The following is a 23,961-nucleotide window of genomic DNA, read 5'->3' as shown; positions in this document are numbered from 1 at the left end:
CGGGGGCCCACCGTGGATTCAGATTCAGGTCCGACGGGTACAGGCGAGCGGCGAGAAAAAACGGATTGCGGAACACCAGTCGGAACTAGCGAAAAAGGAAACCAGAGCCAATCCGCAGACTGCGATGACGGTCGTATCACATTGTGGTTGCTCGCGGGACAGACTCTCCACAATGACGATTGTCAGATCTGGGGGAGAAGAGGAAACGCGGATAGCGATGATTATGGATGATTCGGAACTCCAGTGTTTGTTGCAGATGTATGTATGTAGGTAGACACGGGCCGTATGCTGCGTCATAACTCGCTTTGTCGAAGAATTCTTGGTGGGCTTGATTTGACGCAGCCTCCAGAGGAATGCAGCAAAAAGGGGAAAAGAGCAAAAGAAGAAGGTATGTCCCTATAGATCGGTAGGAGACGATACGGCGGACGGACTATGGGCTGCACGATGCTTGCTATTTGCCCTTTGGCCACCGTTGAGCGCTGTCTATCCGCCGCGACCATGGGAACGGTGTCAATGGTCGCTATAGCGTATCGGCCGACGGCTGCGTGGTGGAGGGATGCCAAAAAGAATCAAATCGTCTTTTTGCAACCGTTAGGAGCCAGGGATGATCCTCCATCCCTGCTGCGTCTCAGGACGTTTTTTCAGACGCGTTCGGTCGCCCTTATTATCACCGTCGTACCCGTGGGAATGGGTGATCCTACACCAACGCAGGGCTTGGGGGAGAGAGCCAAGTCGATCGTAATCGGATACGGAGTAGCTAATTCGCATCGCTGCTTGTCCACGATTCCACGGTGAGAAGGCCCACGCTGTCAGTATAGTAGTAATATAGTAATACCATAATGATTTAGTAGTATCTGTGGTAAAAAAAAAAAGAGAGAGAAAGTAGGGGAGTCGAGTCACACTTAACGCGGCTCCCATGCTCGTCCTCCGACACTGGGACTATCGGATAGCTATCCAGGACAGTCGACGGCGCAGTGCCGCCTGATCCAAGCAACGCAGCCAGCACTAGCAAAGCGTTGCTTCTGGAAAGCCTCAAGAATCCGCGAGATCTGCTGCGTTGGCGGGAGTCCTATTGGGCGTGTTCGGCAGGGGAATGCCACCGCGTCTGCCGTGTTGTCGCTCAAAGGAACCTTGGAACGTCAGTCAGCTGTATGGTGGGTAATGAGGATCATCGAGCGACTAACAAAGGGCCTAACTAACTCACTACTAGCTAGTAAGTTAACTCACTCAACTCACGCAGCCCAAGAGAGAGAGAGAGAGAGAGAGAGAGACTTAACTCTCACACGCTGGCAGCTCTACCGCACCGTCGGCCGCCACGAGTCCCAGCAGCAAAAAAAAAAAAACTACTACGACCACTACGACCACTACTACTACTAACTAATAATTAACTTACCCGCTCCTTTTCTTTTTCTTCACCACTTAACACTACTAAACCCGCGAACCTCCTTCGGTCCATCGTCCGTCACTAAGTACTAATACTAAGTAGTCGTACTCCGCCCGATGGGGTCAACCCACTGCTCGTCAAGACACTAAATTTACCCTTCCTCTTCCCCCCCTCCCCGCTGGAACGGCGAAAGCGAAAAAGCTGTCCTCCCTCAAAAAGCCCGCCATTCGCGTTGGCCACCATCCACGCCGTCTATACCACGTTGTACCCGTGTCGTCGACACAAAAATCTGTCTCTCTGCCCCTTGGCTCTCTCTCTCCTGCTCTGCTCCCCTCCTTTCTTTCCCCAATTTCCCACCCACGCGTGTGCGTCCAACACAGCATAAAACTTCCTCGACTTTGATTTCAATTCCTCGGACCAGCGCTTCTGATCCTGGCGCCGTGTTCGAGGTCGGGTGCTCATCTGTTTGGCTGTGGTTGATCTCCCCGTCCAACATCGTCGTCTACCCGCAACCCGCAATCCCCCCCTGGGTCCGACCATCCAAAGTTTTCTCTCTCGAAGAGAACTCCAGACACATCATTCCCCCCCCAGATATGGCATCGTCGCCCAGTGAATTACAAGGCTCATCTCCAGTACCGGCGATGCCGCATCCGAACGACAATACTCGCATGCATACATCGTCACTATCATCGTCGTCTTCTTCCATCTCTGACGCTGAGCCCGAGCGCAGGTCGCGGGCAGAGCGGCCACGTATGGCCAGCCGGAAGCCCAGTGCCTCAATACTAGTCCCGCGAGACCACCCTGAAATCGAGATCGAGGAGGAGGAATTCCCCCCGGATGATGCTCGTGCGATGAGCCCCCGCCGCAACTCCGCTGACCTGGAACGGTTGGGAAAGGAAGCCAGACAGACGCTACAGGAGTAAGTGTCTTCAAGAGCTTTGGAGAGCGTTGTATTCTACGTGTGAATGGCTGGCTGACTGTTGATGCAGACAAGCAAGAACATTACAATCGTCACTGCAGGCACTGGCGGAGCGGATTGAGTTGGTCAAGTCGGATCACGACAAGCTGGAGAGCGAAAACAAGTTCCTTCAGGATTACATTGGTGGCCTTACGCGGAATATGACCAAGAGCGAGATCACATCGACAACGGGTGCGAAGACGAAGAAGTCTGCGAAATAACTCTCTTCCGGCGTCCAAGGGGTGAAGAAAAGGAATCGTGTCGACTCGAAGAAGATCGTGATAAAGACGGCAGCGAGAGGACAATCCGTTGAAGACATACGACGGCTGTCTCGGGACGTTGGGACGGAGTCGCCCTACCCCTAATTGCACGGTGACCGTCGATAATTACGTTAATACCTTAATATGCACGTTGCCAACGTCCCAACGAATTCGGCCTCGCCTCTCGATCTTACAATAAACCGAGCGACCTATCCATCCTCATCTTTTTTGCTCGCCTCTTGGAGAACTTCTGCGGCGGACACTTCAGATTGCCTTGGAATCCAATTTACGGCCGTGGTCTCGTGGTCTCTGCATGTCAGCCGCAGAAGTTCAGCCTTCCACCCTATCAAGTAAACGGGTCGGTCCTGATCTGTTGAGATGTGGGAGACATCGTTCACTTATCGGATACCGGAACCATCCCCCATCAGCTCTCACGTTTCTCGTCACACATCGCCTCTACTACCGTTACCTCTCCGCTGCGCACCAATGCCGTCGCATCAACACGGCTGGAGTCTCACCTCACATTGTGTTACCTACCGCTATCGAACCGGGGAACGCACCATCGCCACAGGGACGCCAACCTCCCGAAGAGCCGCTTTGCCATGTGGAATGTTCGCCGTGAACAACTAACTGCTGGGCAACGGAGCGAGCGGCTGACGTCATGGCACATGACGCGGTGTCGCTAACGGAACACGCCGCTCAGTGGCTTGGCAGTCGCTTCGTCCCTTCGTCTCTCTCCCCCCTTCAAACACAGGTTTCTTTCTAAAGAAAAGGAGACAAATCCAACCTCCTCGGCGTGATCGTCGTCCCTTCCGAGTCGTCCGAAATGGGCTGAACTCGCTTGTCTTGTCTATATTTGCGAACTACTCTCTCTGCTTTCGGTACATGGTTTGGAACTGTTATCTATCCACGGAGCTTTTTTTGTCTGTTATTGGCATGGCACGTTAAGGCGTTAGGTTGACCGGAAAGGCACCAGAGATCGGTGGCCTCATGCCATATTTGCCACTTACGTTGTCACGGTCTGGTTAGCAAAAAAGGCGGGGAAGCATTTTCATGGAGCTGCCAATGGTTGTGTTGCCTATATATATATCCCTTGTCGCGTCCTTGCTTGATACATTGTTTTTTTTTTTTTTATGATTGGCTTAGGGGCCTGTCGATCCGGGGCGCCCGACGTCACTTGGGAAGTTTTTTGTTATGGATACCATACAGATGATATGCGACCACCTGAATTCCCGTTTTGTTTCTTCGTTAACCTTGGGCCCAGTGCCGGTAGACTGTTTCTCTGTGCACCCAAGTGCGCTCCACACCTTTTTTGTTATACAAAACCATTTCCCCCTTTTCGGAAAGAACCCATTTCGAGCTCTGGTTCGAACATTCAGCGGTTGCGCCTCACTCTTGTTTCATCCGGATCTCCACAAGAACAATGGCATAGCGCAGCGAATTATTATGACTTCAATAAAAAGCCATTTAAAAATTCATCTTCATCCATATCTCTTATGCGTAATTAACTATCGTAACTCGTCTTATCTCAAACAGGATACTTCTCAACTATTAGATGAAGAATCTCACCATCCCCCATACCCAGCCATCCAAGGAGAGAGTATTACCGACCCGATCGCCGATCCCACCATCGCAATCACCGTCATCGATCAACATTAAGCCTCGTTCCAAGTGCAGATCTTCTTCCCTCGAACGCCCCCCCTTCCCACACCTGGCTGACAGCGGAGTCTGACAATAATCGTTGGCCACCGGGGCATGAATCGCAAATCACGCCTCGTAATCAACCAGCCAATTGATTTAAATTAATTCCCAAAAAAATCCAAAACCCTTCCACAAATCCGAACTTATCTTTTTGTTTTTCTTTCTTGTTCCTAGCAAGGCGCAAAGATCCCAGAAGGGTGGGTGGCGGCGTCTGGAGTTAAAAAAGAAAAACGCATCTCGCGTACCTGACTGGTTATCATGGCCCGGCGCCACTGAGACATTGAGGCAGGGATGTATATACATACGTATACGTATACCATACATGAAAATCAACTTATGGTCCACACTTCCCCCCCGCCTTTCCCGCTCATTTTACGGAATACTTTTCAACACTAGGGGAGAAGCTGAGCCGCTTAATATAGCTGAGTTTAGAGTAGGGGTTTCAAGTATCTACTGGGATGTTTTGTTTTATTTGATTTGGTTGTTCCACGTCGAGGAAGTTGGGAGTAGATATTTACGTAACGTACCGTAATGAATTGCGGTGTTTGAGTCAATGCATGGCTTCAAGAGGAATTCTTTGGTTTGAGAATAACTTAACTAAGTACTCTATAAGTGATAAGTGGATCTCGAAAAAAACAAGAGAGAATAATTAATGGCTGGATATTTCGGGTTCACGGCTGTCGGAAACGGGGGGAAGGAAGGAAGACACCCTATTACTTCAAAGCTGAATGTATTATGTATGTACCATATTTATCTTACCGATCATGAAGGAATGAAGATCATTAATTCATTCTCCAAGGCGAGAAATCGACATATGTACATACGATACTTACTACTACTTAACTACGGAGGAGTGATAAATAATAATACGTGGTTAATTGCCATTATATGTAGAATAATAATAGGTCACGAGCCCTCCTTCCGAATCCATACCGCGTGTCTAAGGTAGATAGATAGAGTTAAACATGACGCTGTTTGTGGAACCAAATATAAGTTATTGGCATTATTGTGCGTCATGTGAACGAAGGCTAGGGGAAGAAAAGAAAAAGATACAACAGACTAATTGTCAATTCTCATGAGGGAAAATAGTTATTGGATGGTGAATAGATCATGCTCGGCATTTGGCCCTTAGTCTCCCCCAATCGTGATTGAGAGATTTTCCTAATTCGTGTCTTGACAGACCAATCAGTTACTGGGAAGTGACTATGAGTTAAGTTAGTTACTCGCTGTGTATTTACTTTGTCAGTTCCGCTGCATTCCGTCGGATTGTATGGTAGGGATTAGGGGTTATAAATGTTTGATTGTATACCATTTGTTCTGGGGTTATTGACTAACTAACTAACTACCTACCGTAGTTATGCAGAGAAAGCTGACTGAATTTTAGGCTTAGGTTGTAGATACAGTACATACATACATACACACAAGGTGCCATCCTTAGGATATATTGTCGGTATCCCCGGATCTTCGATCACAGGACAGATTCATCTGACACGTACTCATTTTATAGTTGGCATTAATCATGGAACTATTTTCTCATCTTACGGAGCTTACTGCGGGGAGAGGAGGGAGGGGGGATGAGATCTGGTTGATGATATTCTTGATGATAAGCTGACGTCGAGGATTGCTCCAAACCTCAATGGTACTCTGTACTCTGTATGGAGTATTGCTTCATGCGTCTTTAATCCTTCTGAATCTGGTTTTGATGCAGCGACCCTACCCTCCGTGATCGTCAAAGTATCGTTTTCTAGCGTTCGGTTCATGATATCATGCTTCCATTGACGCTGTTAGTGTTAGATGATGCTTTGCGATTCGATTGTTTGTTTGCCGGGACACTTTTCGAGGGCCAAGAACATGAATTAATACTCCTTGATAGTATACTTTGAAGAGGTAGTCCTCTATACGATGTAGTGAAGGGTTCAGCTGCCTTAACTTATATCTTAGAACGGATTTTGAGCGAAACACCGAAAGGTATGTTATAAACTATAGCCATTATTTCTGAGTTTGCAGCTCCCATGGATAAACACTTCAACCTTGCTAACTTTCTTCGCATGTTAGAAGGAATAAGACACCTTTGACGACAACAGGATGCCCTCAAGCTTCACCGGCCTGACATACAACAATCCATAACCTGTTCCATCAACAGGAGCACGTTGTTCTTAATTCTACCATTCATCAATTCTTAAGGATCTTCGAGAGAAGCGAATAACATCCATTCTGGCTATCAGGTCTTTCGAGCTCCATCGATATCTGAACACATAGGTACCTACTTGGTTACTTTCACGTGATTGCAACCATCTGAAGCTCAATGTCTAATAACCACGAGGTCGCAACAGGGGATAGCCGTTCGCAATAATGCTTTCAATTCCATGACAGGAATCCCGCTCAGCATTCAGATATATCTTTAGCGGAATCGACCGTATCGAAGATAAAAAGAAGTATTAATTGAGCCCCTCTTTCAAGCATTAACACCGTCTTAACACCATTTAACACCGCGCATCGAAGTGACGCGGGGGAAGCGGGGTTTATGTGTGACCGGGGTCAATTATTAATCGTCTGAGACGTGCTTCACGATGTTTTTGCAATTGGCAGAAAGACGGATAAGTGTACGTTTCACACAGGGATCCAGATCCATCGGTCTAGGAGAGCTTTTTCCCAGTCCGGCAGGTATATATAGGAACCTTGGTGGTAGCGTTACTAGGCAGCAGAATCGCAATCGACTCCAAGGGCTGCTTTTTATATTCGGCCCTTTTCCATCCCGTGGATTCATCCTGTTCTGTCCTCGACTGCCCGATTGAAAGGTTTGAATTGTCAAGCCTGTACGACAAGCTTGCGTTGCTCGTATATACTGTGACACACCCCCGAACGACTGAACAAAATGGCACAGACTACGCTTCCCCTAAGTCTCAAGCAGAGCTGCGAGGCTACCAAGGTCTCCTACGCCCAGCTGGGCAAGTCTGGCCTCCGCGTCTCCGTCCCCATTCTGGGTGCCATGTCCTTCGGACACAAGGACTGGCAACCATGGGTCAACGACAACGAGGCAGAGGTCGAAACCCTACTCAAGGGCGCATACGATCGCGGCCTCAACACATGGGATACTGCCAATGTATACTCGAACGGTGTCAGCGAGGAGTTTATCGGCCGGGTCATCAAGAAGTACGATTTGCCTCGACACAAGCTTGTTCTCCTGACCAAGTGTTATGGAACTGTGGGTGAAGAACCGGCTGTTTTCCATGTGAAATATGGGAAGGAGATGGCGGCCAGCAAGGACTATGTCAACCAAGGTGGTTTGTCGCGTACGGCTATATTCAATGCTGTCGATGCTTCGTTGAAGCGTCTGCAGACAGATTATATCGATCTACTTCAGATTCATGTATGTTGTCCATTCTTTCCCCCCAATATTATGTTTAGCGCTTTTTAAATGCATTTAAGACATGTATGTACTGATCGATTTTTATCATTCTCTTACAGAGATTCGACTCCACCGTCCCCCCCGAAGAGACAATGAAAGCCCTCCATGATCTCATCCAATCCGGAAAAGTGCGCTACATCGGAGCCAGTTCCATGTGGGCCTGTAAGAGCATCATCATCCCCGTGCATCAAAACCATCATTCTCGCTGACTACCATACATACAGACCAATTCGCCACGCTGCAATTCACCGCTGAAAAGAACGGCTGGACCAAATTCATCAGCATGCAGAACCACTACTCACTCTGCTACCGAGAAGAGGAGCGGGAAATGATCAAATACTGCCACGAGACCGGAGTCGGACTTATCCCCTGGGCACCGCTGTACCGCGGTCTACTCGCCAGGCCATGGCAATCAGTCGAGACGACTCGTTCCGAGACGACTCCCCTAGTCAAGGACACGACCGAGGCGGATGAGAAGATCGTCAAGCGGGTTCAGGAACTAGCGGATAAAAAGGGATGGAAGATGAGCCATGTTGCGTTGGCGTGGATCATTCAAAAGGGCACTGTCCCGATTGTCGGGTTCAGTAGTCTCAGTCGTTTAGAGGAGGCGGTCGATGTACGTGGAAAGACGTTAACTGAGGAGGAGATACAGTATCTGGAGGAGCCGTACGTGCCGAAAAAGATTGTGGGCCATACTTAAAAGGAATGGAGGTGTCGTCGGGATGGGGTTGATACCTAGGTAGGTATCCAACGATATCGAAATAAGCTTCGACATCGCGTTGGTAGAATACGCTTAATTACATACATCCTAGCATTATACTTAATTCGTAACGTCTTCTAGGTACCTAGTCATTATCACCCGTACCATACACATAGTGAAGTTATATACCATATATGAGAGAAGTGATCGTATGAACTCATTTCTAATTGTAATAAAAGCCTTCTAGATATCATTCAAGAATATCAATCACCTCTAACGTGAGCCAGCCTGCTCAACTCCTGTAAAGGAAAGCAGCGGGTCATAAGTAAATAAATAAAAAACATATGGTATCTTCATCGGCCCTTTATACTTCTGTCGCGAGCTAAGTCGGTTTCATTTTCGCTGCCTTGTATAGTTATGGTTCGGCCATCGGCCCGGAATGACTATTGTATACCCGGACATTGAGGAGAGTACATGTTTCATGGCAGTTCATCGAAAGAATGAGAAATGTCCAAAGCCGACGATAGTTTAAATACAGCGAGTCGTCCACTACCCAGTTACACGAAAAACCCTGATAACAGCCTCAAATTTCCAAATACTGAATCTAGCCTGCTGCCCATATTGTAAACAATAATAACAAGTAACAAAGATACACACAAAGGCATAATAGAGATTCGAGATCCAACAGCAAACTATCCGCTAAAAAGGACCACAATTGACAATAACAGAAGAATACGGACGTGGTGCCAATGTGGCAGGTAGGTTTTTTTGATGCCAACCGTTCATGGATATGACTGAGATGGTATCTTGTTTTGTATTTATTGCACATGCATTACTCAGAAGAGGAGACTTAAACTAACCTCCTCATTGGATCACCCACCGCCGTCGCTTCCTGTACTTGATTCCGCAGTAGAGAAACGAACTAGTTAATCCGCGAGGACGGTCAGCAATGGACATGCAGAAAGCTACAGGTCGTTACGTGTATACGGAATTTTGCGGTCTGTTGGTTGGTGTCTATGGTGCCGGTGCCGATGGGATATCTGGTCTGTATAGTCGTGGTGGGTGTTTGTTGTATAGTTTGGTTTCGATGATTGTGATGACGCGACGTAGGATGGGCGAGAGAGATGGATTTCTCGATATATACACATTGGGAGGATATTCTTCTCTTGTTTGACGGACCTTGTTTAGTTGTAGGCCACCGTCTTCGAATCCATTGATCCTGAATTGGCATGAACATCAACAGAGGAAGTCAAGGATTAGTCACTAGAGTCTACGACTTGGTAACTGGATCTAGAGTATTCGAATGTAATATGTTTAGTTTGTTGTAGTCACTGCTGCCTGACATCTAAAACCTCACGGCAAGTTTAGAGCCGCAGAGGATAACACCACAAAGGGTTCAAAAAAGGAGATCGAGACTAGAGCGTCTGGGGTTTTAGGGGGGGCTGAATATGGGGGGCAGGCGAGGCAATCAGAAAATAAATTAAATCTTGGACGCTGGGGCAAAAAAGGGGGTAAAAAAACTGAGGATCCAGAGTCGGGGAACAGGAGTACCAGCAAGGCCTGGTGCGCATTAGGAAGAAAATATGCTTCAGAAAGGGGTTTAAAGGAGAATGGAAAACAGAAGCCCAATTCCTGCGGCTCTTTGAGAGGACCACCGAACAGGCCTCTTCTTTTTCTTTTTCTCATTGCTCTCGTTCCATGCGCTAGCAGCAGCCTCCTCTCCTCTCGATCTCTCGTCCGCCGTATGACGCGGTTCCAAAGGTGCCTCCAATTTACTCAGCGGGCTTCTCGCCCTCGGCGGCGGGAGCCTCCTCCTTTTTCTCGGCCGGGGCGGCGGCGCTGGACTCGGGAGCGGGCTCAGCTTCGGACGAGGTCCACAGAGTCTAGATGATGTGTTAGTATGCATATTTGCGCCTCAAAGGGTGACGGAATTGGACTTACCAGGTTATCTCTGAGAAGCTGCATGATGAGGGTGGAGTCCTTGTAGCTCTCCTCGCTCAGGGTGTCGAGCTCTGCATGATGGTCAGCGCTGAAGTGTCGGTTAGGAGCAAGACGACTCTACGTACCAGCAATGGCGTCATCGAAAGCAAGCTTGGCCAGGTGGCAAGCCTGGTCGGGGGAGTTGAGGATCTCGTAGTAGAAGACGGAGAAGTTCAGGGCCAGACCCAGACGGATGGGGTGGGTAGGAGCCAGGTCGGTCTGAGCGACCTCGGTGGCGGCCTTGTAGGCCTCGAGGGAGGCATCGGCGGAAGCCTTGCGGCGCTCACCAACGGCGAACTCAGCGAGGTAACGGTGGTAGTCACCCTTCCTGTTTACGCAGTCAGATCTCGCCAGTTCCGATCACGATGGGATCCGGAAAGAAAACGCACATCTTGTGGTAGAAGACCTTGGACTCGCCAGTCTGGGCAGAGGGGATGAGGTGCTTGTCCAGGACCTCGAGGATGTCCTCGCAGATCTTGGCGAGCTCAGCCTCGATCTTCTGGCGGTACTCCTTGATGAGAGTAACCTGGGCCTCGTTGCCCTTGGACTCCTCCTTCTGCTCGATCGAGGTGACGATTCTCCACGAGGCACGGCGAGCACCAATGACGTTCTTGTAGGCGACAGAGAGCAGATTCCGCTCCTCGACGGAGAGCTCCTGGTCAGAAGAGGCGACGACCTTCATGTTCTCCACCATCTCTGTCCCTCAGTCAACCATCGCGTCCCACAGAAGCAAAAGAAGGAAACAAGTACGGACCTTCGTAGCGCTCAGCCTGCTCGGCGAGCTTGGCGAGATAGACGGCATCTTCGTGGCTCGAACCCATTGTGAATGAAATTTCTACGCGTGCGCGAGTTAGTATTTGATTGTTGCTGTGGAAGACGATGCGTCCCCGACACGCGGCGGGACAGGATATCCGTCGGGTTCCTGAGACCCAGACAATGCGAAAGGGGACTTTTCAAAAGCGATTCTCCTCCTCCAGCTCGCGACTGCCGCTTCCTGGACTCGTATTCCTCGAGCGACACTGTTGGGAGAGCAATGTGGTGGACATGAGCCATGGATGACAGCCAGAGAGTCCATGTTGACACGGTTCTCGTCACCACCGCTCCATACGCTCGCATCCAGTCTCCCTGCACCACCACGATCGCCCATAATCTTTCTCACTAGCAGCCAGCAGGACGGAAACGAGGAGGACAGACGATGCGATTCATCGAGTGACATGGAAGCAGCGCAAGTCGCGGTCTGGCCGGGAGCCGTGGGATAACTTTGGGACGGTGGAGAAGGGGGGGGGGGAAGGGTCGAGATTTGGGGGGGGGGAGAGAGGGGGGTTCTCACCTGGAAGAACGCGAGGAAAGTCGTAGGGAGGTTAGAGATAGGAGGTAAAGAAAGAATCAAAGACTTTTTGGAGATAGGACAGCGAGATGGGGGAGTGGTATCGGTATGTCGTTGGGGAGGTTTGACGAAGGGAAGAAGAGAGAGGGGGAAGATTGGAGAGGCTGATGTGTTTGGCAGGAGAGGGCAAGTTTGGGATCGGGACGGGGTTTGGCGTTTTGGTTGGCGTGCGAAAGGGAACAAGCGGATCTTGGACGGGGGAAGGCCGCAGACCCGGAGCGTGACTGGCGGGCGGTGGATGATGAAAGACGCTTTCGCGGCCTCGTTTTTTGGCGGTGATATCAGAGGCGTTGCGACCAGGATTTATTATTATGATCTTCTCGAGTGTATTATTGTTATTATTTACTCTACATATCGACCATAGACACCATAATCATTCTGATTGACTTCGATACATTCTCTCTCTCTGTCTCCCTTTCTCTCTCTCTCTGTGGTTCTGTGGGCCGCCGCCTAGAGCAACTATCATCCAGTGACCCCTCCACCGCCCTCCTACTCGAGAGAGATTCAGTTATATACTCTAGATATCGACAATAACTACTACACACTGATGATGATCGTTGTCATCTCGATTTCGTTCTCATTAGACCATAGACTACACTACTTAGACCATCCCATCCCATCCCATCGACTGTCATTGTATGTTGTTACATATGTAGTTCCAATCTCAAGTATCAGAGGTTGTCAGTACTGGCTTCTGCCTTGTTCTCCCTTCTATTCTTCTTCCTCTTTTTTATTATTACCTGTGACTGAATAATGGGATATAACCAACTAAATTATAACTGCACATTCTGTAGCCTTCCAACTGCTGCATGGAATCTCGATGCCAAGCCAAATAGTTGACTAGTTAAGTTGACCCGTGTTCTGGCTGACATAATCGTTCTGCCTGCCAGGACCGAGACAACGTCATTCGATAGCTGCCTCCCAAGTCCAAGCAGGGGACCGTCAGCCCATCCGCTCTCCCCATTGACTTCACACGATCCTGTCCTTGTTGATAAAAGCTCCCTTCCTCCTCTTCCCTATCCCATCATTATCACCACCATCATCACCATGTTCCGCCACGCCATTGCCCGTCCTCTGCTGCGTACCAGCACCCCCGTCGTTAACCGATCATTCTCCATTGCCGCCGCCAGAATGGGCGAGGGCGACCTCGGTGCTCCCCGCAAGGGTGGTTCCCAGCAGGAGTACGTTCCCTGTTCCTGTTGTTGCTATTTCCCATCGTCTACTTGATCTACACAGCTCGAGAGATGAGATACTATGCTTCAGCAGAGCATCAATGCCTTGACAGCACCTTGACTCGATCGCAATGCTAACTGCTGCCTGCAGTGACACTTTCTCCCGCCGCGAGGCTGCCCAGGAGAACCTCTACGTCCGCGAGAAGGAGATGGAGAAGTAAGTAGTGTTCTCTCTTTACAACACAAGTGTCTCTGGATCAATAGCTGACATCATCCTCTCTAGGCTCCGTGCCCTCAAGGCCAAGCTGAAGGAGCAGCGCGCTCACCTCGACGAGCTCGACAAGCACATGTACGTGACGCCTTGGCCTTATTTACATTGTATATCTTTTATACCCAGAAGAATCCCCCCGCTGACAAAGTATCCAATACAGTGACGAGCTCACCCGCAGCCAGGGCGGCGAGCAGAACTAAGAAACGTCCGCATGACTCCCAACAACTGCCCGTCCATCCTCTTCCTTTACCCCCTTGAGTACGCGTGAAACGTCTTCATGAGATTTCATGGCGATGGATTCTCCACGAGAACAATGTGGGTGAATCAAGTCATGGGAGACGGTTGCATCGGGACTGGCATTTTTGTCTCGAATGGGCCTATCCCAGGAAACAGAACAGTCTGAGAGATCCTGTCCCTCCTCCACTCCTAATTGTCACTATTATTTCCTCATTTTATATCTCTGTGATTTTCAAGCCAGCTAGCTATCAAACGATGATTGTTTGCTTGGATATAGTAATGTCATGTCATTACTCCGTAACCACCTGCATTCCGCTTCCCGTTCCGGAAAGGGAAAGCATCTCAATTGGGTCTGCTAAATATAAAACCTAATAGTAGCCCGGAGGCTTCATTCGTAAGATCCAATTGGAAAATAAATATGATCCTACTACCAATAATACCTGGAACAACTCCGCAGAGGAACTGAGAACCTTCCAGCCCTCGAAGTCCCCGTGAGTTTAACATGTGATAAACTACAGGACAACCGCAGCGCTGCTACGTACTATGTTTTGTGTGTTTTACAAAAAAGAAAAAGGGCACCTATTAGTTACTACCAACGACCTACGAGTCTCAACATGATTCCCCAACGAACTGGTCACTCAAGACTAGAATAGAACATCCAGTAGCAGCACATTCGTCCAAATGAGGCAGGAAAAGAAAAAAAGAAGAAAAGGAAAGAAAACCCCAACATATATTTTCTTTCAGTCGTTATCAACCAGATCAATAGAAGGTCAACCAGCACCGCGCGCAAAACATAGCCGGTCCCGTGTCGAACTACCTAACAGAGGGGGATAAAAAAAAAGAAAAACCATAACAGGATCACCTCTCACCTGCGACCCATGTAGGAGCGGTAAAAGTCTTCGGCGGCGCTGGAGCCTCCGCCAATGCTGCTGCTGCCGTAGCCGCCATAACCGCCCATGCTGAGCCGGGAGCCGAGTGTTTGGCCGGCCTTCTGGGCGGCGGACACCTTGGCTTGCAGCTCGGCCGTGCCCTGGTCGATCATCTGCAGCTGGGAGAGGTGCGAGTTGAGAATACGGACAATTTGGGAGATCTGTGGGAGACACCCCCGGGTTAGTCTCGAAGCTATCATAACAGTCATGCAAATCATCGTGGTATAACATACAGGTTCGTCGGCCTTGTTGGTCTTGCTCAGCGTGGCCGTTGCACCGTTGACCTCTTCAATCATGCTGGTCAGGTCCTTGCCCATCTCATCCAAACGCTCCGACAGCTTCTCGGCGAGTTTGTAACTGCTAGCATGTTAGAACACCATCTCAACGGTAGCAAAAACACACAAAATCAATACGTACGTCCGCTCCCGCTCCTGGTCGGGTCCTTGCAAGGTCTCTCCGGGTCCGACTTGCTTCGACATCATCTCGTCGACTTCACGCTCGTACCGATCCAGCCACGAGCTCAGTTCCTCTTGTTGGCCCTCAACAGAAGCGAGCTGGCGCTCCACCTCCTGGGTGGCTCTCTCAGCGTCTACAGTGCTGCCGTACAGCTTCTGCACTTTCGTGCCGTTCTCCACGAGCATCCGATCCCATTCCGCAACCTTCTCGGCCTGCTCCCGGAACTCTTTTTGGTACTTTGTCAAATCAGTAGCCCAGCGCGTGATGATCTCATCCATCGTCTTATTCTTTAGACGAGATTGCGCCGGGGGTGCCGGACCAGCCGTGGAAGCGCCAAAGGCAGCCGCACCAGTAGTGGTACCAGCAGTACCCGTAGTCGCCGTGGTACCCGTTGCCGCTGGCGCAGTTGTAGTGGTGCTAGTGGTCGTTCCAGCCGTGGTCGTAGTTGCAGGCTGAGATGTCGCTGTCGTTGTCTCGGCAGGCTTGCCAAGGGAAAACAGGCCTCCAGTGCTGGCGGCGGGTTTCGCAGCAGCTGCACCGCCTGACGTCGCAGTCGCGGCATTGTCTGTAGCAGGAGTCGAGGATGGAGTAGCTGAAGAAGCTGCTCCGCCAAGTGAAGGGAAAAGGGACTTCTGTGGAGTGGCAGTAGATGTAGCAGGGGTGCTAGAAGCGGGCTGGGAGGTGGCGGCTCCTCCTAGAGAGAATGTAGGTTTCGGGGTGGTCTGAGAGTCCGTAGATCCAGCAGAAGGAAACTTGAACGGTGATGATGCTGCTTGTGTACTGGGCGTAGTTCCGCCTGGTGCACCTGGCGTCGCTCCAAACAGAGGCTTCGCGCCGGTCCCTGCGCTGCTCGTCGCAGGTGTCTCCGCTGGTTTATCCTTGTTCAGGTTTCCAAATAGACCACCCCCAAATAGGCCACCGGTCTGTTGAGACTGTGTAGTTGCAGGCGTGGCCGCGGCAGTGGTAGTCGCGGGGGTTGATGAAGGAGTCGACGTATTTAGGCCTCCAAACAGACCGCTAGAGCTTCCTGGTTTCTGTGCCGCATTCCCAAAGAGAGACTGTCCTTGACCAGTGGAGCTACCCAGCGGAGGAGGACCGGCGGGTGTAGTCGATGTGTTGTTGCCGAAAAGACCACCGGATGTAGTGGGCGTTGCAGTCGTGCTTCCAAACAAGCTTCCACCAGTTTTGGGGGCACTACCAAAGAGGCCGCCGCTCGTCGACGTCTGACCGGGGGCAGAAGATTCGCTCGTCTTGGGCGTCTGAGAAGCACCGCCGAACAATGGTGGCGTCGATTGGGTGGTGAAGCTGGGCTGGTTCTGCTTTCCAAAGCTGAAAGTAGGCGTAGTAGAACCACCACCAGCAGCTGAACTTCCTCCAAACAGGGAACCAGTCTGTCCTGCACTTGCACCTGCACCTGAGGGCGCCGTCCCAAACAATGACGGAGACGACGTTCCGCTTGTGGATGCTCCAACGTTGCCAAACAGACCACCACTTGATCCAGTTGCTGAGCCACTCTGAGCATTAGATCCGAAGAGGTTGTTGCACCCTGCTGTGCCAAAAAGACCTCCGCTAGAAGCCCCGCTGGAGGCAGGAGTGCCAAAGGAGAATTTGTTGTTCGACATGGTGTTGTCGCTGATGGACCGCAAAGTAGGGTAGCTTCTGGAAGAAAAAGCTGAGTTAGAACAGACAGAACGGGGTAGAATAGAAGATACTAAGAGACTTACTGCACCCAGATATGAGAGCGCCCCTCGCGGTGCAGAAAAACAATTGAAGGGGACTAAGATGTGTTGTTCACTCCCTTCATCCAACGGTCATAATCGTTTTGTCTCTCTGGGAGAACGCGCTTGTCGCTCTTTTGCGGCGGTTGGCGCCTAAGCTGTTTCAGCCTCAGGCAGCCACAGGCGCTTCCCCGTGGGCCAGCCTGGACCGTCGACGTCGATCTGGTTTGAAACGTATCTAACAGCGTCACTTCGTCGTGCTCTTCTCTTCTTGCATTTCTTGTGTTTTTCTCATTTCTGCTCATACCCTTGTCGTTCTCTCTTTCTATCCTCTGCATGTGCTAGACCCAGAATTGTGCGTGCCAATGTCGGATCGGCCCTCGCGCCCATCAAGCACCTACCTGGAGCCCCCCGCGAAGAGCGTAGAGCTCGAGGATCCGGGGGCTCAGGAGCCAGGTACGCTTCCCCTCGCGTCTTCCAGTTCCTGATGGCGCGTCAGCCAACTGACTGTGGTCTTGTAGCTTCAGGGAGCGATGAAGAACACTTCTCAGATGCTAGCGAAGGACGACTGGCATCGGTCTCCCGTCCTGCATCCAGGGCCGAGTCCCCTGTACCGATAACCAGAGTTGAGAAAGTGGACGATGAACCCAGCTACGGCGAAGTCCCTGGGTCTACTGCCTATGAGAAAAGACAACAAGACGCCGTCCCCGATGAGGTCGAAGTCCTTCCAGAAGGACAACACAGCAGGAGAGGGTCGAGAGTCGAGCTTGAACCGGATGTAGTCCCTAGCGGCAATACAGTGCCCCGGACGCTCGTTGAGAAGGTCGACCCAGAGGCCCCGAGCTACGGAGAAGTTCCAGGTACAGAGGCCTACGAACGCCGCAAAGCAGATGCTGCTCCGGATCTTGTGTTCAGGGCGGCTGAGTCTGGCTCGCGGTCCAATTCTATCGATGCTTCGCCGCAAGAGCAAAAGACTCCACCTAGCCCTGTGCCTCAGACGCTACTTTCACGGGTGGACAGTATTCCAACTGATGGTACAACTTCTGCCCCGCATGCTCACCGGAGACGTCCGAGCGATGCGTTACCTGACGCAACGGAGACGGTTGAGGATGCTCCCGGTAAGCCCAACTTCTCCTGAACGGGGGACCATTGGACAATTCGGTTTCCCTGGCATACCTCGTCCATTACAATCTGGTATGGACATGGACGCAATATCGGGCAAGAAAAGCGCCCTGATAGTCGGGACCAACGTAATCTTACGGATCGTGCTGACACTGGTAACTGAAGAGGATGAAGAACCCCCCCATGGCGACAACGATGATGCCTCTATGAACGATTTTGATGAATTTGAAGAAGGAGAGGCTGCAGCAGACGATGACTTTGGGGATTTCGATGATGGTTTTCAAGAAAGCCTTGTCGAAGCCGTGGAAGAAGAATCCACTGCCCCCCTGACGCCTCAGTTACCACCTGCTTCCCCCTTTGTTGTAAGTAGTCTTAGTACAAGCATCAATCTGAGCGCAATGGCTATTCGTGATGGTCTTCTTCGCATGTTATAATTCCAATATGAAATATCAATAACTAATTGGACCCGTCACACAGCCTCCACTCCTCGATTTCGACTCCTTCACGTCCCTCTCCGACCTAGCGGCTGCCACTGACAGCCATCTTGACATCCTATTCCCCAATGCAAAATCAATCACAAACCTTCCGCCTGTTGACCCGATCCCTGATTCATCCGCCATCTTCACCAGCGAACGCTCTCTCTCTTTATGGTCTCAGCTGGTTGCTCCGCCACCCTTGCAGCCACCGAACTGGGTCAAGTCTCGGATCCGTAGACTCTTCCTCGTGTCTTTGGGAGTGCCGGTCGATCTTGACGAAATTCTGCCAGCGTCGAAGCAAAAGAAACTTGTTTTGCCGTCTATAGATCTCGACGGTTCTAAGATGGCTGACGCATCCCAAAATCTACAGCAGAAGAAGGACGGCCAAGCGGACGGGTCATCCACGTCCGCCAATGCCTCTGATTCTGCAAAGCAGAGGTCTACACGACGACGCGGGCCGCCGCCTCCCCCTGAGCTGGATCTCTCGGCAGTGCATCGACTCTGCGCCACAACGGATGCCGCTTTGGACGGTTTTACTGATGCTGAATTGAAGACGCACGTCAAGGAGCTAAAGGACACAACGAATCGCGCAAGCCAGGTTCTCGAATACTGGCTCAAGCTACGAGACGGTCTGGTTAGCGAGAAAGAAGCCTTCGAAGGTGTGATCGAGAATCTCGTCAGTCACGCCAGACGCGTCAGAAAATGATCTGAAGGGACGAAAGAAAAAGGGCGGCTTCAGGCGGACCATATGCTCAGCAGAGATGAAGTTCGGCCGTGCCGATACCTCTCTGTGAATGTTCACTTCGTGAACACAATGACGATATAACCAGACATGTATACTATTGTAATAATCTTTATTGGTTCTGTGATCAAATGATAACGGCCAAGAAAAACCAGGCGACCATGGAATCTGATATATGAAGAATACTCGAAAGAAAATGAAAAGGCAGGGCCTATTTTTCTTTGTGTATATATATCTTTTATTTTTCAATCTTCTTGCTCCACCGCATCCTAGTAGTTAGTAGTGATTTCTGTCCCCTATCACATTAAATACAGTATAACTAACTAATGGCTTTTATTATAAACTATAAAAATATGTTCATCGCAGTAATAATGAAGCATTGTGGATTGTAAACCACATCTGCAAAGCAGCTTCCTCTCGTGTGCATACATTAAGGTATGGTATGGGGCCCGATCATACAATGCAATGTTGCTTGGGAGAAAATCCCACTACTATCTAGCCCGAATCTACAATGTAGGTTCTCCACCACCATTATACTATTATCATCAGGGATATATAAATATAAGGGCATAGAAATCAATATATATATATATATATATATATATATATATATATATATATATATAGGAAAATTCGGGCATCAGGGACCTTTTGCTCTGTGATTACCTCCGTATAGAAAATGGGGGAAGTGATCAAAGCGTATGCTAATATAGAAGAAGAGGAAGAAGAGAAGTAAAATGCTAATATAAAAAATTCGTTTCGTCTTGTGATTAATTTCTTTTCTCTCCTTCTGTTTTGCGCTCTATACTCCTGCCTTTTCGGTTTTCTTATGTGTATATGCATGATTATAAGGGTATAGAACAGAAGGAATACCAGGGGATACAGATAGCCTTTTCCTTGTTTCTAGCAAGTAGTGAAAAAAGAACCTGCACGATTGGATTGGTGCAGGTCGAGAAAATAATATAACCGAAAGGAAACACACGACTTTGGGGTATCCATACATAGCAACTCGCAAATAATTGGAAGAAAACAGAGCCAAATCCATATGCGCCGACCAATGCTAAGGTGTTGTACCATACAGACAGACGCCCGACGAGGACCACTTCTCGTCTCATCTAGCCCGCACAGTAGATATGGAGCTGGGTGGTTAGTCAAGCTCAATAATCTCGGCAGCTTTGGCAACTCGTGGAGTGCCCCCGGTGCTCTCACTTTTGGACCTAAGAGGTGTCACATCGCCCATCTCCGAAAGCTTACGTTTCGCAGGGACTCTGGTTTCTATTTTGAGGTCCTGATCAATCTTTGGCTGCCATGTTCCGTCTGCTTTGACGTGGATGGCCCTAGTCTCTTCCAACTTGCCACTACGCAGCAGCTCCGCTCGTACGTCAGCAAGAAAGTTATCGATGATAAGATTCGATGGACGACAATCTCCTCCGCAGATGGGACACTTCCAGTTTTCCTTCATAGGATCGCTGCCGCTTTTGGAAACACGGGTACTGAGGAAGGCGTCGAGATCGAAGCATTCTTGGTGTTTGCAAGTTCTGCCGCGAGCCGGTACATCAAAGATCCGCGCCATAAATGGATCAACCAATTCGATAGCTATGTAGTCATTTACGACAGACAGCTCGTCGTCAGCAGTGCTGACCGAAAGCCGTTTCTGGATTTGAAGGCGTGACTCAGGTGCCGCAAGAGGCTGAACCAATTTCTTAGTGTGTTCCAGATCAGCTATCTCTAAGACCTCAACGGCTAGAGCATAGACCAGGTTACCGCGTTCCTCTGGACTCCGCAAGAAATGAAGCGTAAATTCATTGTTACCTTCTTTCAGGTTAGGCGTGATGTCCAGAGGTAGATCTTTGGCATGGTGCGCTTTTCGGCGAACGAACATTTCCTTGCCGTTGACATGAAGGTAAAAGACACTGGGCCATACAGATTCAGCAATAGCCCACGAGTTCTCACCGATGTCCTGTGATGAAGGAGCCACCTTAACACAGCGCAGGCGATACAGGCGATTGCCATTAGATAGTACCCTTGTCGCTCGCCGGCCATCTGGAAACCTTGTATCCTGGGGCAGTTTTCTAAAGGTATCATTGGACACATCGAACGTGAATCGAAAGATGATTTCCGTCTGGCCTAGACAAGTTGGTTTGACGGCGAAAGAATGCAGGTACTGGAAGAGCTCTCCTTCCTCTTCTCCGTTAGGCCCTTGATGAACCAGTCTCCTGGCTGGATCTCGCAGGTGCAACTGATGAATAGAGGCGTAGAGAGGGCTAGGATGGGCACGAGGGGGCGGAAGAGCGCCTGGTGCCGGAAGCAGATGCCGATCGATAGGTCCTTGTCGCGGAGAAGGAAGAGCCGCAGCGGGCTGTCGCTGGACCATTTGCGTGGCCGGGTAATTCGGGATAAACCGGTTATCCATAGGACTAACGGCAGGTAAACTGGAGACCACAGGAACAGGTGCACTGGTTTGGATATGTGATGGAACACGACGAGGACGGCCTCGTCCTCGTGAGGGTTGTGCGATCTGAGGTGTCCGTGTCATCTGTGATGGCATTTGCTGGCTCGGGACAATATATGCCGGTGGCATATAGTGAGGAGACTGGAACTGAGGCGAGTTCTGATATTGTCCTTGTGAGGCAACGCCCTGCTGTGGGAAGTAGGTAGGAGATAGGTCCTGAGGAATATGCTGGCCTGCTGGCATCTGAATAGGAGAGACAAGGTTATTGGGACCCAATCCAGTAGGATTGGCTGGCGCATTTGGTCTGCCGTGTGCAGGCGGCGCCTGGGACGGAGCAATACTTTGAGAATATGATTGTGAAGGGAGTTGCTGTATCGGCGGTGACTGGAGTGATGGTCGTACACTGTTCCTTGCTAGAGAAGTAGCATGGGCGGGGGCCGCAGGAACGGCTCCAGAAGCCATCTGCCCTGCTCGTTGTGTCGCTACCGGCGAATGACTTGGTGCTGGATGGATTTCATTTCTGGGAGCAAATTGTACCCAGAGCGAGTGATATCCCCTAATAAGATCCTCGTTTTCCTTCTGCATATGCTCCGTGCTGACTGGATGTTGGGGATCTGCAAACCGACGCAGATAATATTTTCGGTTGCGTTCAAAAAGTGACAGGAATTGCCGAAGACGATCATCATCTCTTGCCTGTAGATGGCGACGGCATATGGCTGTAAATATGACGCTCTGCAGCGTGGATGAGGTGATATGGAACTGCAGTACCAACTCATCGATAAGTGGAGGATATGAACGTCTTCTTATCTCTTGCTCAAAGGATACCCACTTCACAGACAATAGTGATAGAGACTGTCCGATCTGCTGTAAAGTACCTCTATACTTCACATTTTGCAACATACGGGACATTGGGAATGGGAAGTTGACACACCACTTCAGGAAATCCCCGGAGAGTCGCCTATTGTCTAGGAGAAGCTGCTTGATGATTTCAAGCGCGGATGCTTGAGAGGTTGAAAAGCCAGTTAACCTGGCGAATTCTGATAGCGCGAATGTATGGAGACAAAATACTTGATGCAGAGTTACGTAGAACAGGTCTTTTGATCGGCAGGCCTCCTGCAGAAGTCGTACCCGCGGCAATTCCACTGATTCGGATAGAGAAAAAGTCCACGAGGCTTTCTCTAGCTGAGATAATGCACTCAAATAGCAATCCCAGAAATTGTCGTCTGAAGACGCTGAGGGAGAACTCGCACCAAACGTCTGGTTCTCCGCCAAGCCAACCGGGGACGGCGCCGTATGTGATACTGGCAAACGAGCAGTCTCGATCCTCGGCCGCTTATCCCTGTGTACAGCCTGATGGGTCGATAGGCTAGCCATACTCTGAGGTTGAACAGAGCCGGACGCAGCCAAATCTGCTTCACAGGTGGCCGCGAAACTCTCTGTATTGCCCGCCTGACTTCCATTCACAGCAGAGACAGATTCGACCTGGCCTAGTCTGGATTGGAGCACCATCAACTCCGCTTCTCTATTGCCTCTCTCTGCGTCGACCACAACGGCAGGACTCGTGCGAGAACCATTGCTTGGTTCAGGCGACGGAAGGACTGAGATTTGGCCGACATCTCGGGCTGCGGAAGGAAGACCACGGTCCGGTAGTGGTGGTTCAAAAGGAGGCGACTGTTTGATCGACACTGGGATGTTGGAGTGTTTCTGGACTGGAGTGATGGGAGAGATGGGCGTGCTGTCTGTCGTGATGGTGCTGCTGACGGTCTGTAGTGCGGCAGGACCATTGGACGGCCGTTGGGCATTTGCGGGCGTTGTGCTGGCGGGAGATGATATTTGTCCAGGCGCGCCCACAGGTCTATTCTGGCTGTTCACCTTGTTTCGCGTTGGCGTCGGTGGGTGGTGGTGAGGAGGAGCACCTCCTGACATCCAGGCCTTCCGCGTGCCACCTAGAAACTTGTTCAGCGTAGAGTTGGAAGTCTCAAAAGCCCGTCCTGCTGCTGTATTAAACGTCTGGCCATTCTGCTGTTCCCTTGAACTCATTATGAAGATTGTACATGGTAGAATCGCCCAGCAGTGGAGGCGATCACCGTGGAAATTGATGGTCTTGTGAGGAGTGAGTGGCGCAGAATTCGAGATCGAAGCCGATTAATTCTATGACCGCCGTGGTGCGGTGTCTTGGGGAGAAGAGCAGAAAGTGAGGGCACGGTGAAATTCAACCAAAAGGATCGAGCCCTGGCCAAATCGCAAAGAACGGTGAATGAAGCTGTCAAACGAAAGTGCAGATCCTCCAGGCGGTGGGCAAGCAGTAGTGGGTGAAGCGCTTGGTTCAGGAACTGCTTCAACACGCCAAGTTAGACGACAACTTGGATGGGACGCTCGACGGCTCCACTGTGGACGGAGCGATACAGCAGCTTCAGACAGTTCCTTTGGGTGATTTTCCGGATCATTGCATGTTACATGAGGGCTAATAATAATAAAAGGACAAACGCTGGGATGTCTGTTGATTTTCTTTCTACCATAGACCCCAGGCTGCGGTGGGGAGAACGACCGTTGGGCGGCATCTCTTATGGTTGGCATATCATCGTCCTAAAATAAAGACGAACGCCG

At 50.3% G+C, this 23,961-nt stretch overlaps 8 protein-coding genes across 8 annotated transcripts; 5 read left to right on the top strand and 3 right to left on the bottom strand.

Annotated features, from left to right (window-relative positions):
• Positions 1 to 172: 172 nt before the first annotated feature.
• C8Q69DRAFT_442630 (hypothetical protein) lies at positions 173 to 1,377 on the top strand (the record flags this gene model as incomplete). The annotated part of the gene is made up of 6 exons (XM_028628855.1): positions 173 to 258; positions 315 to 388; positions 527 to 791; positions 959 to 1,154; positions 1,211 to 1,213; positions 1,294 to 1,377. 6 exons carry the CDS (start codon positions 173 to 175, stop codon positions 1,375 to 1,377), a joined length of 708 nt encoding a protein of 235 aa, XP_028488120.1.
• Positions 1,378 to 1,872: 495 nt separating this feature from the next.
• Positions 1,873 to 2,739, top strand: C8Q69DRAFT_172781 (putative bZIP transcription factor). Its single transcript, XM_028625782.1, has 2 exons — positions 1,873 to 2,303; positions 2,374 to 2,739. The coding sequence occupies exons 1-2, from the start codon at positions 1,978 to 1,980 to the stop codon at positions 2,561 to 2,563; spliced, it is 516 nt and encodes a 171-aa protein (XP_028488119.1). The 5' UTR covers positions 1,873 to 1,977; the 3' UTR covers positions 2,564 to 2,739.
• A 4,143-nt stretch (positions 2,740 to 6,882) lies between these two features.
• C8Q69DRAFT_172632 (aldo-keto reductase) lies at positions 6,883 to 8,714 on the top strand. Its single transcript, XM_028625781.1, has 4 exons — positions 6,883 to 7,673; positions 7,772 to 7,874; positions 7,937 to 8,451; positions 8,554 to 8,714. Exons 1-3 carry the CDS (start codon positions 7,179 to 7,181, stop codon positions 8,410 to 8,412), a joined length of 1,074 nt encoding a protein of 357 aa, XP_028488118.1. The 5' UTR covers positions 6,883 to 7,178; the 3' UTR covers positions 8,413 to 8,451; positions 8,554 to 8,714.
• Positions 8,715 to 9,701: 987 nt separating this feature from the next.
• Positions 9,702 to 11,686, bottom strand: C8Q69DRAFT_459058 (putative 14-3-3 family protein ArtA). Its single transcript, XM_028630049.1, has 5 exons — positions 11,147 to 11,686; positions 10,782 to 11,088; positions 10,479 to 10,720; positions 10,354 to 10,424; positions 9,702 to 10,295 (listed from the first exon to the last, which is right to left on the bottom strand). The coding sequence occupies exons 1-5, from the start codon at positions 11,211 to 11,213 to the stop codon at positions 10,185 to 10,187; spliced, it is 798 nt and encodes a 265-aa protein (XP_028488117.1). The 5' UTR covers positions 11,214 to 11,686; the 3' UTR covers positions 9,702 to 10,184.
• Positions 11,687 to 12,614: 928 nt separating this feature from the next.
• On the top strand, positions 12,615 to 13,861 carry C8Q69DRAFT_459051 (putative ATPase inhibitor mitochondrial precursor). The gene is made up of 4 exons (XM_028630048.1): positions 12,615 to 12,960; positions 13,103 to 13,168; positions 13,235 to 13,300; positions 13,383 to 13,861. The coding sequence occupies exons 1-4, from the start codon at positions 12,827 to 12,829 to the stop codon at positions 13,420 to 13,422; spliced, it is 306 nt and encodes a 101-aa protein (XP_028488116.1). The 5' UTR covers positions 12,615 to 12,826; the 3' UTR covers positions 13,423 to 13,861.
• A 282-nt stretch (positions 13,862 to 14,143) lies between these two features.
• C8Q69DRAFT_172562 (Nsp1-like C-terminal region-domain-containing protein) lies at positions 14,144 to 16,707 on the bottom strand. Its single transcript, XM_028625780.1, has 3 exons — positions 14,806 to 16,707; positions 14,622 to 14,745; positions 14,144 to 14,549 (listed from the first exon to the last, which is right to left on the bottom strand). Exons 1-3 carry the CDS (start codon positions 16,464 to 16,466, stop codon positions 14,325 to 14,327), a joined length of 2,010 nt encoding a protein of 669 aa, XP_028488115.1. The 5' UTR covers positions 16,467 to 16,707; the 3' UTR covers positions 14,144 to 14,324.
• Positions 16,708 to 16,803: 96 nt separating this feature from the next.
• On the top strand, positions 16,804 to 19,233 carry C8Q69DRAFT_459047 (hypothetical protein). The gene is made up of 4 exons (XM_028630047.1): positions 16,804 to 17,018; positions 17,084 to 17,680; positions 17,850 to 18,046; positions 18,162 to 19,233. The coding sequence occupies exons 1-4, from the start codon at positions 16,928 to 16,930 to the stop codon at positions 18,864 to 18,866; spliced, it is 1,590 nt and encodes a 529-aa protein (XP_028488114.1). The 5' UTR covers positions 16,804 to 16,927; the 3' UTR covers positions 18,867 to 19,233.
• Positions 19,234 to 19,897: 664 nt separating this feature from the next.
• Positions 19,898 to 23,558, bottom strand: C8Q69DRAFT_172499 (hypothetical protein). The gene has a single exon (XM_028625779.1). It carries the CDS (start codon positions 23,392 to 23,394, stop codon positions 20,050 to 20,052), a length of 3,345 nt encoding a protein of 1,114 aa, XP_028488113.1. The 5' UTR covers positions 23,395 to 23,558; the 3' UTR covers positions 19,898 to 20,049.
• Positions 23,559 to 23,961: the final 403 nt, after the last annotated feature.

Source organism: Paecilomyces variotii, assembly GCF_004022145.1.
Source record: "Paecilomyces variotii strain CBS 101075 chromosome Unknown C8Q69scaffold_2, whole genome shotgun sequence".
Taxonomy (NCBI): domain Eukaryota; kingdom Fungi; phylum Ascomycota; class Eurotiomycetes; order Eurotiales; family Thermoascaceae; genus Paecilomyces; species Paecilomyces variotii.
This window is presented reverse-complemented; position numbering and strand designations above follow the sequence as displayed.